Source organism: Vigna angularis, chromosome 8 (assembly GCF_016808095.1).
Source record: "Vigna angularis cultivar LongXiaoDou No.4 chromosome 8, ASM1680809v1, whole genome shotgun sequence".
NCBI lineage: Eukaryota > Viridiplantae > Streptophyta > Magnoliopsida > Fabales > Fabaceae > Vigna > Vigna angularis.
The window spans coordinates 27763207-27777829 of NC_068977.1; the positions used below are offsets into that span (position 1 = coordinate 27763207).

At 30.0% G+C, this 14623-nt stretch overlaps 1 protein-coding gene across 1 annotated transcript; it reads right to left on the reverse strand.

The window, feature by feature from the left end:
- Window positions 1–471: 471 nt before the first annotated feature.
- On the reverse strand, window positions 472–3964 carry LOC128193790 (short-chain dehydrogenase TIC 32, chloroplastic-like). Its single transcript, XM_052867897.1, has 4 exons — window positions 3776–3964; window positions 2408–2495; window positions 752–822; window positions 472–642 (listed from the first exon to the last, which is right to left on the reverse strand). The coding sequence occupies exons 1-4, from the start codon at window positions 3962–3964 to the stop codon at window positions 472–474; spliced, it is 519 nt and encodes a 172-aa protein (XP_052723857.1).
- Window positions 3965–14623: the final 10659 nt, after the last annotated feature.

Genomic DNA, 14623 nt, shown 5'->3' on the forward strand with positions numbered 1-14623 from the left:
TGTATCTTTAAGTGAATGTTTAACAAATATTAATATGTCTTCAACTGTTTGTTTTATAGTATATCCTTGCTTTTGTGTTGTCTATTGTGTGTTGTTTTCTCCTTATGATGATCACCTTAATGATGTAACCTTAAGGAGACAATTTTTTCAATTGTTTCTGTAAGAGGTGAGAGTGAAGTAGTTGAAAAGTCAGATAATTCTACATGTGTAGATCTTATCCTTCATATGTTTGTTTTTTTTTTTTATAAAAATTCAATTTTTATACCTGTAATATTTTATTTTAGTAGTATTTTATTATTAAAAATGAGATGTTACACTTTTTATTACATAAATATATCTTACAATATTTTTTAATGTTAACGACGGCTTTATGATAACAGTTAAATACATATATGTAAAATCCATCCTTACACAAGCCATCAAACTTTAAGCTTCAACAACACACTATTTTCTTACATATATTGGCCATTGTCACTGTTCATTTTTCATGGTCAAATTCATGCTAAAATCCCATAGCTTCTTAGCCAAATCCATGTCCCATCCCTGCAAACATGCTTCTGAAATATTATTATCTGCAAAATACTTTCCATTGATTCCGCTCACTTCTGGGTGCAATGCTAAATAGCATGTTGTTGATGCTCCCTATCATCATGTAACACAAAAAATAGTAAGAAAAAACTATATATTTAACACTAAGAGTTAAAACTCTGAAACTTGTAAGACTATCTATTTTCATGGTGATTCAACTTACTTGCTCAACATTTTTCAACACAAATCGCTCTATGTAACGAGGTACAAATGGACTTACAATATTCCTTAGACCTGCATAAACCATACAAAGATGGCTATAAAACTCAACGTGTATATCCTCTTATAGGGAAAGTATACTTGAAATATATATATATATATATATATATATATATATATATATATATATATATATATATGGGATTTGTTAACACGCGTACGTCTGTTTTTCAGTTGATACATTTTAGAAATTTGTACCGGGTTTTAGTATATATCATGAATTCTAACTTTTAAGGTTAAGGGTATTTTAATAATTTTTATTCTCAAAACTAAAAAAAAAGGAAACCCCGAAACCCTTACTCACCTCTCTCATTCCTCTCAACCCTTTCTCTTTCATCTCTCTCACTCCAACTCCAACATTTTCTCTGTCATCCCTATAACTCCAATTGAAAAAATCATAAACACTTGCCGTTAAACAATTTGTCTTTGTAAAGAGTTGAGTCATTGACATATTCACCTTCAGACAAAGGTTCATTCAAGATCGCTTCAATTTCACCATCTTCACTAACCTCTCTAATTTCATCATCTGCATAGGTTGAATCATCATCTCTAAAAAAACCCTTCAGGCCAATTACCAATTCCTTTGAATGTCATTATCTTGTGAAAATTAGATAAAATTATATACGACAAAAATTATAAAATGAAAAATCATTATAAAATCATTTTTTGTAAGAAATTGTTTAACAACGAGTGTTTCTGATTTTTTCCAGGCCAATTAACAATTCCTTTGATGTCATTATGCTTGTGAAAATTAGATAAAATTAGATAAGACAAAAATTATAAAATGAAAACTCATTATAAAATCATTTTTTGTAAGAAATTGTTTAACAATGAGTATTTTTTATTTTTTCTAGGTCAATTACCAATTCCTTTATACTTGTGAAAATTGGATAAGACAAAAATTATAAAATGAAAACTCATTATAAAATCATTTTTTGTAAGATTGTTTAATAGCCAATGTTTCTGATTTTTTTCAGTTGGACTACTCTAAAATGACAGAGAAAATGTTGCACTGAGAGAGATGAAAGAGGAAGGGTTGAGAAGAATAAGAGAGGTGAGTAAGGGTTTGGGGTTTTTTTTTTTTTAGTTTTGAGAATGAAAATTATTAAAATACCCTTAACCTTAAAACTTAGAAATCCATGATATATAAGGGTATTTTTGTCTACTAAAACCCGATACACATTGTTAAAATGTACCAACTGAAAAACCGGCGTGCGTTAACAAATCCATATATATATATATATATTTATATATATAGATATATATCTATATATATATATATTTATATATATAGATATATATCTATATATATATATATATATATATATTACCTATACGTTGATGTTGCAATATATAATTATAAAGACATGTATGTTTGAATTCATCATGAACACATTGTTGTCATTTTTCAAGCAATGTCATTATTTATGTACAAAATACAAGATTAATATCAGAACTGTATGTATTGAAACTTTTGGAAGATACTTCAAAGTAGAAGATTGTGTAGATCTAATAGTTTAATTATTTAGCAATTTAAACACGATTGTTTACATTATTTTCATGTAGACTGTAAATTTATATAAATATATTAATTAATTACCTGTCATAAATCGATTCTGAAGATATATATTTGTGTTGTTAATAATTCCTGGATGAAGAGAATTCGCAGTAATATCTACTCCATCTTCCTGGTCAATTTTAATATTGAACAAAAGCATTATGTAAATATCACAAACAACTATATAATGCATCTTCTTGTTTCTTAATTTTAAAAAATTACATCATAAACAAGAGAAACTAAAGGCTCTGAAAAGGCGAGACTAAACAGTGGAAGAACATAATTAATTTGTGTTTGAAAGGAAATTAATTTGAGATAATATCAATATATCAATAATCATATATGTTAGAGCTTCAGAGAGAAAATATGTTTTACAAATAATAAATATTTGATAACATGATTATGATACAATGTTAAAAAATTGATTTGAAGCTTAATTTAATACTACAAAATCAACTTTACTTGTAAGGTGTGTATTCACTTATATTTATGAAATCGTTTTTTCTTTTGGTAATATGAAATTTCCAACACTTCAAACTTTTATCACGATTTATTATTACAAAATGTTTTAAAGAAAGAATGAAAAAATAGGTCATGTATTTAAATTGTTTTTTATCTTATGTGAAACTATTTAGTATACTAAAACATAACGTAAAAAATCTAACAACTTTAAAAGAAGTGCTTCTAAGAAGCCCTTTTTTTTTATGTTTTTTTCTGGTTTGGTATGCTTGCATATATATATATATATATATATATATATATATATATATATATATATATATATATATATATATATATATTGATTTCTATTGTCGATAAAAGAAAAAAAAACCTACAGACATCAACATTGTTTCATTATATAATGGAAAATTTAAAGTGGTAGAACCTTGAAACTAGTGGAAAATATACTTTTTATAGCTATTTTTTATACCTGTTAAAATTTATCAGCTATAAAAAGTGGTGTAGTGGCAGTTTTATAAATATAAGAAACTTTTTTACACCGATTATAATAAAAATAGGTATAAAAAGTAGTACGGTGGCATTATAGTAAAAAAATACAAATATTTTATACCGATTATGATTCAAATAGGTATAATTTTTCTTTTTTTTTTATCCCTGTTAACCTAATAGCCGGTGTAGATTATTGTTTTACTCCGGTTAATATTATAACTGGTATGAATTTTTTTTTATCAATATTTTCTCTTTTGTATTATGCAATTTCTTTCTCCTTCTCATTCTTAGTTCTTCGTTCTCCTCTCTTATCCTTCGTTTCAATATCCATTGTAGCCACCTCGCCTCGATCCACAACATCTCTCGCGTCCACGACGGTGACCTCAACCCTAGCCTCGCTCCTCTCTTACCTCAGCCAACTAACAGTGGCGGCGAATTCGAAAACGAAGAAGAAAGAACTCTTGTCTCGGTGTGCAACGCCGAATCCATGGCAAGGCTGACGGAGATGGCGACGTTCTGAGTCTCGTTCTGTACCGCAACCTTGCACGGATTTGTGAAGTTCCACAACCTCGCTAAGATTTCGCGGTCAAACAAGAATAAGAAGAGGAAGGAGGGAATGAAAGTGGAAGACGGTAGGCCGTGGGGCATAACGATTTCCGTGGTTGAGGTACAAAGACCAGTGGAACAAAGACGAACAACTAACAACCACGGCAGCAGATGTTCTCTCTTGAGGTACAAAAAATGTTCCTATTTTGCTCTTAGACTCTAATTTGGACTGCAATTGTGTTAGTTATATGGGTAAGTTGTCTTTGTTTGTGTGCTAAACCAAGAAGCTGAACATAGAAATGAAAATTTTGAGTCTATTACAGGTGTTTGAGATGACAGAGGATTATTTTAGGGTTTTATATGTTGGATTTTGAGTCTATTACAGGTGTTTAACTTTTCATGTGCTATATTATTTTTAATGATTTTGTTGACTCCAGTCTTTGAGGTTGATTTTAAGCCACTAAAAGTTTTTTTGTTGAGAAAGAAAGCATGTATTTTACATCAATATTTCCAATATCGTAAATGTTTTCTTTCCAATCATGAAATTCACACTGCTTGTTAGAATTATAGTCAACAATGTACATATACATGTACCAAAGAATCATGGAGTGTTTGTGGTCTGATGATATGGGGATTCTTTTTGCTTACATGTATTGGGTTAGGGATCACTTATAACACAAATCTGCATCAATTTTAAAGTACCAAAGCTTATCAATTTTAAGCTAACTATTGACTTTTCTTCTAGGATATTACTTCTAGCTCTTTTGATTGCAGAATTGGCTTTCTTATGGAGATCTCATCTATCAGAGAATTAGCTGATATGGTAAGAATTATGAATATCTCTTGTAAATAATGATATTTGAATCTAGGGTAACTTTTTGAGTATGAGAAACAGAGCTAAGTGTATGTAACACACGTCCAATACTTATTTTTGCTTCTGATTGATCTATATTGGATAGTCTATAATACTATGGCTCAATCTTCAGACATGATGCCCTTGCAGATGAATTAGCCATGCTGAAGCAAGTAAATGAGTTTGCTGCAAAGGGTCTCAGTCCTCCAAGAAAGAATGGATTTGCCGGGTACTATTTCTTTTGAAAACAAGTTAATTTAATTTGTCAAGTCTTCCTCTTAAGTTCTCAAAAATATTTGATCTTTGAGGTACTGATGCATAGAAGATATGATGGATAACATATGTTTTCCTGGCTGCTTTTAAAATTGTATTTCCCAGGGCATCCTCCATGTCACCAAATGCAAGAATGACCAGAATAGCTTCACTTGAGAACATGCTAGGTCCTTTGACCTATACCTTTTCTCTCTATAATTAATTATATTTTTTTCTTCAATTCTCTATAAATAAGATAACTAAACAATTTTCTAATTGAACAAAGCACAATTGTGATATTGTATACTGTTATGAATTTGTGTGTTGACAATAGGTGCCAACTCTGGGAGAAGGACATGGAGATAAGGGAAATGAAAGATCGAATAAAAGAACTTGTTGGTCTCTTACGCCAAAGTGAGATGAAGAGAAAAGAAGTTGAGAAGGAACTAAAAGTGAGAGAACAAGCTAATGGAAGCACACTGGCTACACCACCTTCCGTAAGAATATTGTTACTGAGTTATCTGCTAATTACATTTACTAAAAACTTTAATTAATAAGATTGGAATTCAACTTACTTCCTCATAAGGTAATTTCTTCTTTTTGATGGACGTATTCAGCGCGTCAACTTTGTTATATTTGGTATAGCTAGTTATAGATTCCGAGTACCATAGTTAAAGATTCCAAAGTAAAAAGTTTGTCCTAATTATTTAGTTAAAAGTTTTGAAATTTTGACAGGAAATTTTATTTGGTCCAGAGGGATATTGAAAAAGGAAAATTAATTACTGCATTAAGCTTTTGCAAGCCAATCAAAATTTATATATTTTTTATCAAACACCAAACATGCCATCAATCTAATTTATATAATAAAAAATTGATATCCCTTGTAATTCAAAATAGTAAAACCATGAATTTTATTCTTTAATTTATGTTAAATGTAAGAATCTGCGTCATATTTAAATTTTCATCCGTTATATTTTGATTTAACCAATTACATACTTGTTGAGTTGTCTGCTACACTGGTTACACCTTCGGTAAAAGTATATATAACCACTATCAAACCTGTGGTCTCAAAAAATTGTAGTCCAATATTCTTTAAACGAATACATAACTGACCTTTCAACTTTTCATTTTTGCTATATTTTGTGCTAATTATTAGTTATATATAATTCGAACATTATTATCCAAAAAAGTTTAGTATGGTATTGATCTGACATCCATCGTTTCTTTCAACAGAGTAATATAATTGGTTGTTGAAGTAATGTATATGCCTGCCAGTCTTCAATAATGTTGTCCAAATCTTGGAAATTTTGCCATAATTTTTCACATAGGGATGTTAGGTAAAATTATTTAGGAACTTTGTTAGGTAAATATAACATTGAGTTTAGAAACAATTTTGATGTGTTAATAATAGAAAATATATTGATTATTTTGCTCGTTATAGATTATTTAGACTATATTTTGGAATTGATATGGATAATAGCACATGTAAATCTACATTTTAAAAAAACTCACTTTTTACACCGGTTATGACTCTAATAGGTATTAAAAAATTCTCATCTTTTATACCTATTTTAATTTTGACAGGTATAATAGTAAGTGTTTTAGTGTGAGATTTTTCATACCTGTTATACGAACGTTAGGTGTAAAAACATTCTTTTATACCTACTCTTAGACTGGTATAGAAAACACAAATATTTCTATACCCCCACTTCTATACCCGCTCAAAAATAGGTATAAAAAGTCATTTTTAGCAGGTATAAAAAGCTTTTTTTGGCATAGCATGTAAAATGTTTGCAAGCTTTGATTGTCCATACGCACGCCAATTGCTGTAGCTATACGCAAAGAAAGAAAATGAATTATGCACTTCTTCTGTTCTTTTTGTTGAATCATTGACATGATTATAAATACTAAATGATACACAAAATTACATCGTTTTACTTTGTTTTATCAATAAATAGGATTTTGTTAGGATGAATTTGTTCATAACAACTTCTTCAGAAATACTTTTAGAAAAAGAAAGTAAACTTTTCTATAAATTAAAATTGATTTAAGGATTAGTTAGATTACAAATAATATTTTTCATTTCAAGAGAAAAACATATAATAGAATTAAATATCAATAAATTCCTAAAAGAATGAGGTTCTGGATTTTTTTAGAATCTGGTGCAGTTTCTTTTAAAAGTTTTCTAAATGAATAGATTAAAAAATATTTGTGAATATGATTAAGTTATGCTTTGAAAGTACACCTAACACCTAATATATACTTACGAAAAGAATAAAAATGATAAATTTATAAATTATTAGTAACTGATATAAAAATAAATGTATATATATTATTAGTTTTAATATGGATACCATTAATCACTTTCATGCTAATCAATCAACTATATCTCTGTTTAGTACATATTAAGTGTTTAACAAGAGTGTAAAATTAAATTTTCGTAACACTTTTTTTAATTTGGGAGACTGAAGGAAAGCCTTTTTGTCCTGTTTAGTTGTCCAAATTCCAAAGGAAGAAAAATAAAAGCAAAAAATAAAAGCAAAAAGGACATGTACGACTGCTATGTTTCTTAAAAGAAATATAAATGATATTTTATCACGTATAAATTTTTTATATTTATTTAATATTATCTTTTCTATTTTTATTTTTTTTAAATTCTGAAAAATGATATTTTAGAAGTGATGATTGTAACACCCCAAAATATAAAACATCTCACACCCAAATTTATTTCATTAATAAAGAAAACATCATACAATATTACAATCCTCCTTTTAGGAGTAACATAGTTCACACTAGAAATACATTATATTTTCACACAAAAATAAAACACTCTTTATTTTATTTTATTTTATTTTTCTTCTTCTTAAAATATTCTTCATTTTTCTGATGCTTCCTCCTCCGCTTGAATTGGTTCAGACGTCGTTCCCTCATCTGCTCCCGTATAACAAAAACATTATACGATCATCGCAAAAATAAGATTTTTCCGGCACAAACAAACAAGTAAGGGTGAGTTACCATGCAACATTCAAAGAAAAACATTACACTATTATTATACGTAATACATTCACCATAAATTCATGCAAGATGCAATTATCATACTAGACTCTATTATCCGGATATAATGTTGATGGAAGTCTCGGGTGGTCATGCACTTGTGGTGATTTCAACAACAAAAGTTTTGGCCAAATAGAATATATCATATCACCCACAAGGTTAATCCATTAATGTCTATAAACATAGACTAGGACCTCCTACTACTCTCACCACATAACACATCCTTCTCTAATTGAGACTGGAAAATTATTAGAGTTTTAGGATCACCACCAACAACAGGACCCTCAACATCAACATATACACTAATACCATGCCATTATAGAGTCTCTCCCCGAGACTCATACTATATTTCAAATGCATAATTTCATATCAAACATCACAATAAACATTCATAATAGAATTCATACAAGATAATTATAAACAATTAACAATAATAAAATATTACTATAAATGGTCATAGAAGAATACAATATTTGACAATCATAAAAATAATCTTAATATAAAAATTCATGGGGAAACAAGAAGTTGAATCTGGCAGAGCCGGTTAGACAACTTCTAATCCATCCAAAAATACAATATAATTAAATAACAAGAACAATACATGTCTGGGGAAATAAGAAGTTGAATCTGGCAGAGCCGGTTAGACAACTTCTAATCCATCCAAAGATGCGATAAAATAAATAAGTAAAGCAATAAATAGTTTGGGGAAACAAGAAGTTGAATCTGGCAGAGCCGGTTAGACGACTTCTCATCCTTCCAGGAATACAACGTAATTAAATAATAAGAATAATGACAGGTTTGGGGAAATAAGAAGTTGAATCTGGCAGAGCCGGTTAGACAACTTCTCATCCTTCCAGGAATAAAACGTAATTAAATAATAAGAATAATGACAGGTTTGGGGAAATAAGAAGTTGAATCTGGCAGAGCCGGTTAGACAACTTCTAATCCTTCCAAAAATAAAAACGAATAAGGAAAACAATATAAAGTATGGGGAAACAAGAAGTTGAATCTGGCAGAGCCGGTTAGACAACTTCTAATCCATCCATAAACAATTAATAGCATACATATGACATAACATAATCAACATCTCATTTTACAACTATCACATTTGGATCTAAACACAGAAGCATGTTCTCATCCAAATTCAAAATCATACAGAAAGAAAATACTTCACACTCAAGATTTAAGATCAACCAAAAGCAACATATACAAAACTCAAAATAATACCAAACAAAATATAACTCCCCTTACCTCTATTCCAGACTTAGGTTCATCTTCTCAAACCGTTCTCCGGAAACTTCCAGAATTTCCCCTCTTCAACTAGAATTTTCTCCAACTCTCTTCTCTCACAATTTCTCTAGAATTTTGGTGCAAATTTTCAGCCTCCCCCCCTTGGCTATTTATAGCCAAAAAAAATTTACTATTCATTTTTACTATTCATTTTTACTATTCACTTTTACTATTCATTTTTACTATTCAAAAATTATTTTTTATTCACCATTCTTATCTCTGAATCATTCATTCTACGTGGAGTGTTTTCTTCCACAATTTATTTTAATATTTTTTTTTAACTATTTACTATTCACTATTCACTATTTACTATTTACTATTCACTATTCACTATTTACTATTTACTATTTACTATTCACTATTCACTTTCTTAAAAAAAATCCTAAATAAGTTATCAAAATTTGAAGCTCTTCCTCTAGAATTACTATAATTTTATATCCAAAAATTTACATTTTTCTATCCATTAAAATTATTATTACTAATAAAATGCTAAAATTTACTATTATAAATATTTTTTTTTATGGGTCTTACAAATTAAGCTACCAAAATTTCTTATTAATCTTTCCACATTTTATAAACTTATATATTTTCCATTCACAAAGAAATTTATTACTACTAGTAATAAAATTATTATTATTAAAGTAAATATTTTTCATGGGTCTTACATTCTCCCCAACAACAAAAATTTTCGACCTCGAAAATAAAAATAATGTTATGATCATTTCACCTTATCTTCTAGTTTCCTTGTAAATTCACTCATAAACTATTAATCACAAGATCCCAAAAACGTTTCATACACACTATAACCAGAAAGTGGTTCCCCTTATAGATCCTTATTTAATATTTTCATGACCCTGCAAAACTTTGAGAATCATCCTTTTTCTGTAACAACTTTCCATTCTATTTTCTCAACACAGTTTCTACTCCTAGAAATCGTACGCCTTCAAAAGTTGTTTATGTCTACCAAAAATTATACTAGAATGCTCCACCTTGCCCCCTACTTCTATTCTCCAAAAAAATTCATAATTAGTCTAATGATTACACGAAGTCCAAAAATAATACCTATATTGAGTGTGCTTTATAGCATCCATAGAAATCCTTCCATACTTAAGATCATGCATCATTTTCGTCATTCGTCCTAGATGAACTTATTTGATTCTCGGTAATATTGCCTTCACCCTTAACTACACTTAATGTTCAACAATCAACCAACAATTATTGAAGACGATAAACTTAAAAAAAAAACATATTGAAACATGACGAAACCATCCTTTCGATCATACCCTAGACTACAATGTCTATCCTTTATTTAACTCACACTAAATGTTGAACCACTATTTTCTTTCCCTGATAAACATTCCTAAAATACTTAACAAAACTTGGATAATCAAGCTTCTTTCAAGATTATACTCCAAATTACTTCAATCTTCATCTAATTATTTTCCTAGCAAACATTACTAGCCTAACTTAAAACATTCTTCAAGAATTAACTTATAAACTCAAAATCTTAGAAATATAAACCTTGTCCTCAAAATACCTTCCCACATCGTATCCTAATATGAATCCACAAACTTAATGTTGTCTGTAACTCAGTACCTAACAATTGCGTATATCTGATAAGACTCAGCAGATCACTCAATTATAAATTCTGAAACCCACTTATTTTTATCTCAATAAGGCCGAATTTAAAACTAACTAACTTCCAACTATCATACCTTATAAGTACTACTCCTACTCATTTAAATAAACTACTTATGCCACATAAGTTAAATCCATCCTATGACATTAAAATATAGATTAATGGTTATACTAATTAATCCTCTAATACTTGCAATAACTCCCATAGATATAAAAAATTTATGGGTCATCAAAACATGTCATATCACAAAATCATTGTGCCAAGTATCCCTTCCCACCACTCTATTCAATAGTTTCATTGATAAGTATTAAATCGTGCCCCTTCCCATCACTTTATTCAAGAGCTTCCCCATGCAAGTACACTTTCAAATCATTTAAACATGTTACTTCCCACCACTCAACTAGAGAGATTATCAGGGTAATTCCCACCACTCAAAAAGCTTATCAGGGCAACTCCCACCTCTCATCTAGTGAGTTTATCAGGGCCATCACCCAAACGCAACATCAATTATAACGTGCTTCCCGAGATCAAAACCATATCCCAAGGATATTTAGTGTTAACCAAATCTCAAATTTTTATCTTATGCAAACTAAAAGTAAGTATAAACAAGTTTACTCACACGCATCACTGGTTAGAGATCAAGGTGAGACATATAAATCTTTACCCATCCTTTACATCACCATTGAGGTTTGAATATTACCATATAACTATACCCGATGAAGACTACTCTAACACAACCTATAACTTGTTAATTATTCCAAATTCTCTATAATCACATCAGTTTTGTAACCCTTCTTTATATCTATTTCCAAACTCTTCTTCTTCCTTATCTTGCCATGTTGATAATAATATTAATTCAACCTACACTACCTCTACTAACTTTAATATTCCAAAAATCAATAAGGTTTACAACCATTATACCATAAATCATGACCATTTAATCCTCTCATAAAAATACTAAAAATTTGCATAAGCCATAAGCCAAAATTTTCGTACCTGGATTTTCTCCGCTGCTCATCATACCAAAATCTCATACTCTTAAATCTAATCTCCAATACATTTACAAGAAAAAAATATCTAACAATCTCCTTTTAATCATTCTTTTAGCTTAGAATCCTTTCAATACTTTATTATTTTCTAAAGACATCGCGTTCTTTCAACTTATAACTTTCTCCTCCTATTAACTTTCTCTTAATCCACTTTGCGCCTTATACAACTTCTCCTCTACTCTTCTTCGTTTAATATTTGATTTATCCTTAATCTACTTCAGTATTCTTATCCTTTTTTTTTTAGCTTTATCTTCAAATCTTCCACCATTTTCTTTCTTCCAATCTTCAAGCATCACCTATAAGAAGAGATAAGTTGATTTATCAAACCTTGCCACACTAATGTTTACCCAAAACTCCTCTCATTTAAACCTTTGAACTCAACTTTTTTTTTTTGTACAACCATTGATATCTAATCCTCTTGCTCAGTTCTTGAAACACTTCCAAATAAAAACGATGATTCTATACTTCAAGACCAAAACTCCGATGTTTTTGACTTCTAAGCTCTAACACACCATATCTACCTATCTTCTAGAAAAAGAAAAACTTGTCTCAAAAGGTTTTGTTTAAATCTAATAAAGGTATACAGGTCAAGTGATCCTTGAATCTGTAACTCTCTACCACTTATAAAGCACACAACACAAAAAGAACTCAAATCATAACTCTCCCCTTCCAAAACCTTAAGAATTAAGAAAAGAAATTCGTCTATGATAAAGTCATGAGTGTGCACCCTCATTACTCTTATCAAGACGTTTTTCTGTTACTAAAACCTTAGGTGGGTTGCACTCACTCTACTATATAAACTTAAGAAACACATGCCAAATCATGTCACTTAGCCCTCTTCACTGAAAGGAAACTTAAACGTACAACCCGCAGGTCATCTTAAGGACGAACTGCTCTGATACCATTAATGTAACACCCCAAAATATAAAACATCTCACACCCAAATTTATTTCATTAATAAAGAAAACATCATACAATATTACAATCCTCCTTTTAGGAGTAACATAGTTCACACTAGAAATACATTATATTTTCACACAAAAATAAAACACTCTTTATTTTATTTTATTTTATTTTTCTTCTTCTTAAAATATTCTTCATTTTTCTGATGCTTCCTCCTCCGCTTGAATTGGTTCAGACGTCGTTCCCTCATCTGCTCCCGTATAACAAAAACATTATACGATCATCGCAAAAATAAGATTTTTCCGGCACAAACAAACAAGTAAGGGTGAGTTACCATGCAACATTCAAAGAAAAACATTACACTATTATTATACGTAATACATTCACCATAAATTCATGCAAGATGCAATTATCATACTAGACTCTATTATCCGGATATAATGTTGATGGAAGTCTCTCTACGTTTTCTACGTTTTCTGCTTTTTCTACGTTTTCTGCTTTTTCTGTGCAAGCAGCAGCTTTTTTTCTCTCTTCTGCTATTATTCTTCTCTCTTCTACCAATTATAAGAATTGTTCTGACATCATATGTTTAATTGTTCTGCTATTCTTTCTTCGTAAAGAAAATTGCGGTGGACGTATAATGGTGCACGACGAAGTTTGTTTGCTATCGTTTTTTCATATTACTCTACCAAGGCCCAGCTCGTCCCCAATTTCATCATCATCTTCAAATAACTTCAAAAGCCGAGCCTGGTCCTGTTCCCTAATCTTCTTTTCCTAAAACTTGTATGCACCCACCACTTCAAGAATCAGTATAATTGAGACCAAAGCACTCAGCAAAACCACAACAACTATATGCATTCCTTTTCCATCATCATGCTCATCAACTACAGAACATGAAACAACTTATTTTGTTAATATATAAAATACACTGAAGGAAAGCAAGTAAATCACAAACAATGTAAGCACACCAAGTAAATAAAATTTAAATGCTGTACATAAAAAAAGTCTGGGAGACGGGGCGGGGAGGTTGTGGATATTTTTCTCCAAGATTAACAAACTAACTTACGAAAAAAATCCTGAAAGATTCGTTCAGAAATACAAGGAAGTAGAACAAACTTAATTCTGGCATACCTAGTAATTCCACAAAGATTCAATCTTAAAAATAAGAGTTATGATGAAAAAAGTATTTTTTTTTACAAACAAGAGGGGGAGGGGGGAATGCATTTAGTGTAATTAATTCTTCAACTCATGCTTGGGTACCAAGATGACACTTCAATTCATCTATACACCAGACAGATAGATGTATATCTTTTATTATTCTATCTACATATGACGCTGAATAAAAATAGAGAAGAAAATCCATGAGTTGGTGGCCTAATAAACAAATTTGCTGACAACACTTTCTGGGACTATGCAACTTTTCACAATAGAGGGCCGTTTGCAGAGTAAACACAACAGGGAAGATAAACATAACAATTTAGTTTATTAGTATTATTATGTCTGCTAACAATCAAAATTAAAAGGTTGATGGAAGTTGAAAATTTAATGCTTGGAATTTAGCAGAGAGAAGAAGAATAGCAGAAAGAGAAAAAAGCTGGTGCTTGCACAGAAAAAGCAGAAAATGTTGAAAAAGCAGAAGAAAGAGAAAAATAATTAACGCCGTTTGTACGGATTTAACGGAAGGAATTTGATTGATGCAAATTTTATTAAGTGAGGATATA

Coding starts and splice junctions, on each gene's coding strand:
- LOC128193790 (XM_052867897.1), bottom strand. CDS start 3,964: ATGCCCCACGGCCTACCGTCTTCCACTTTCATTCCCTCCTTCCTCTTC. Junction 2,496..3,775: donor CGTTGCACACCGAGACAAGA/GTTCTTTCTTCT, acceptor AAAATTGACCAG/GAAGATGGAGTAGATATTAC. Junction 823..2,407: donor TCAGAATCGATTTATGACAG/GTAATTAATTAA, acceptor TGGTTTATGCAG/GTCTAAGGAATATTGTAAGT.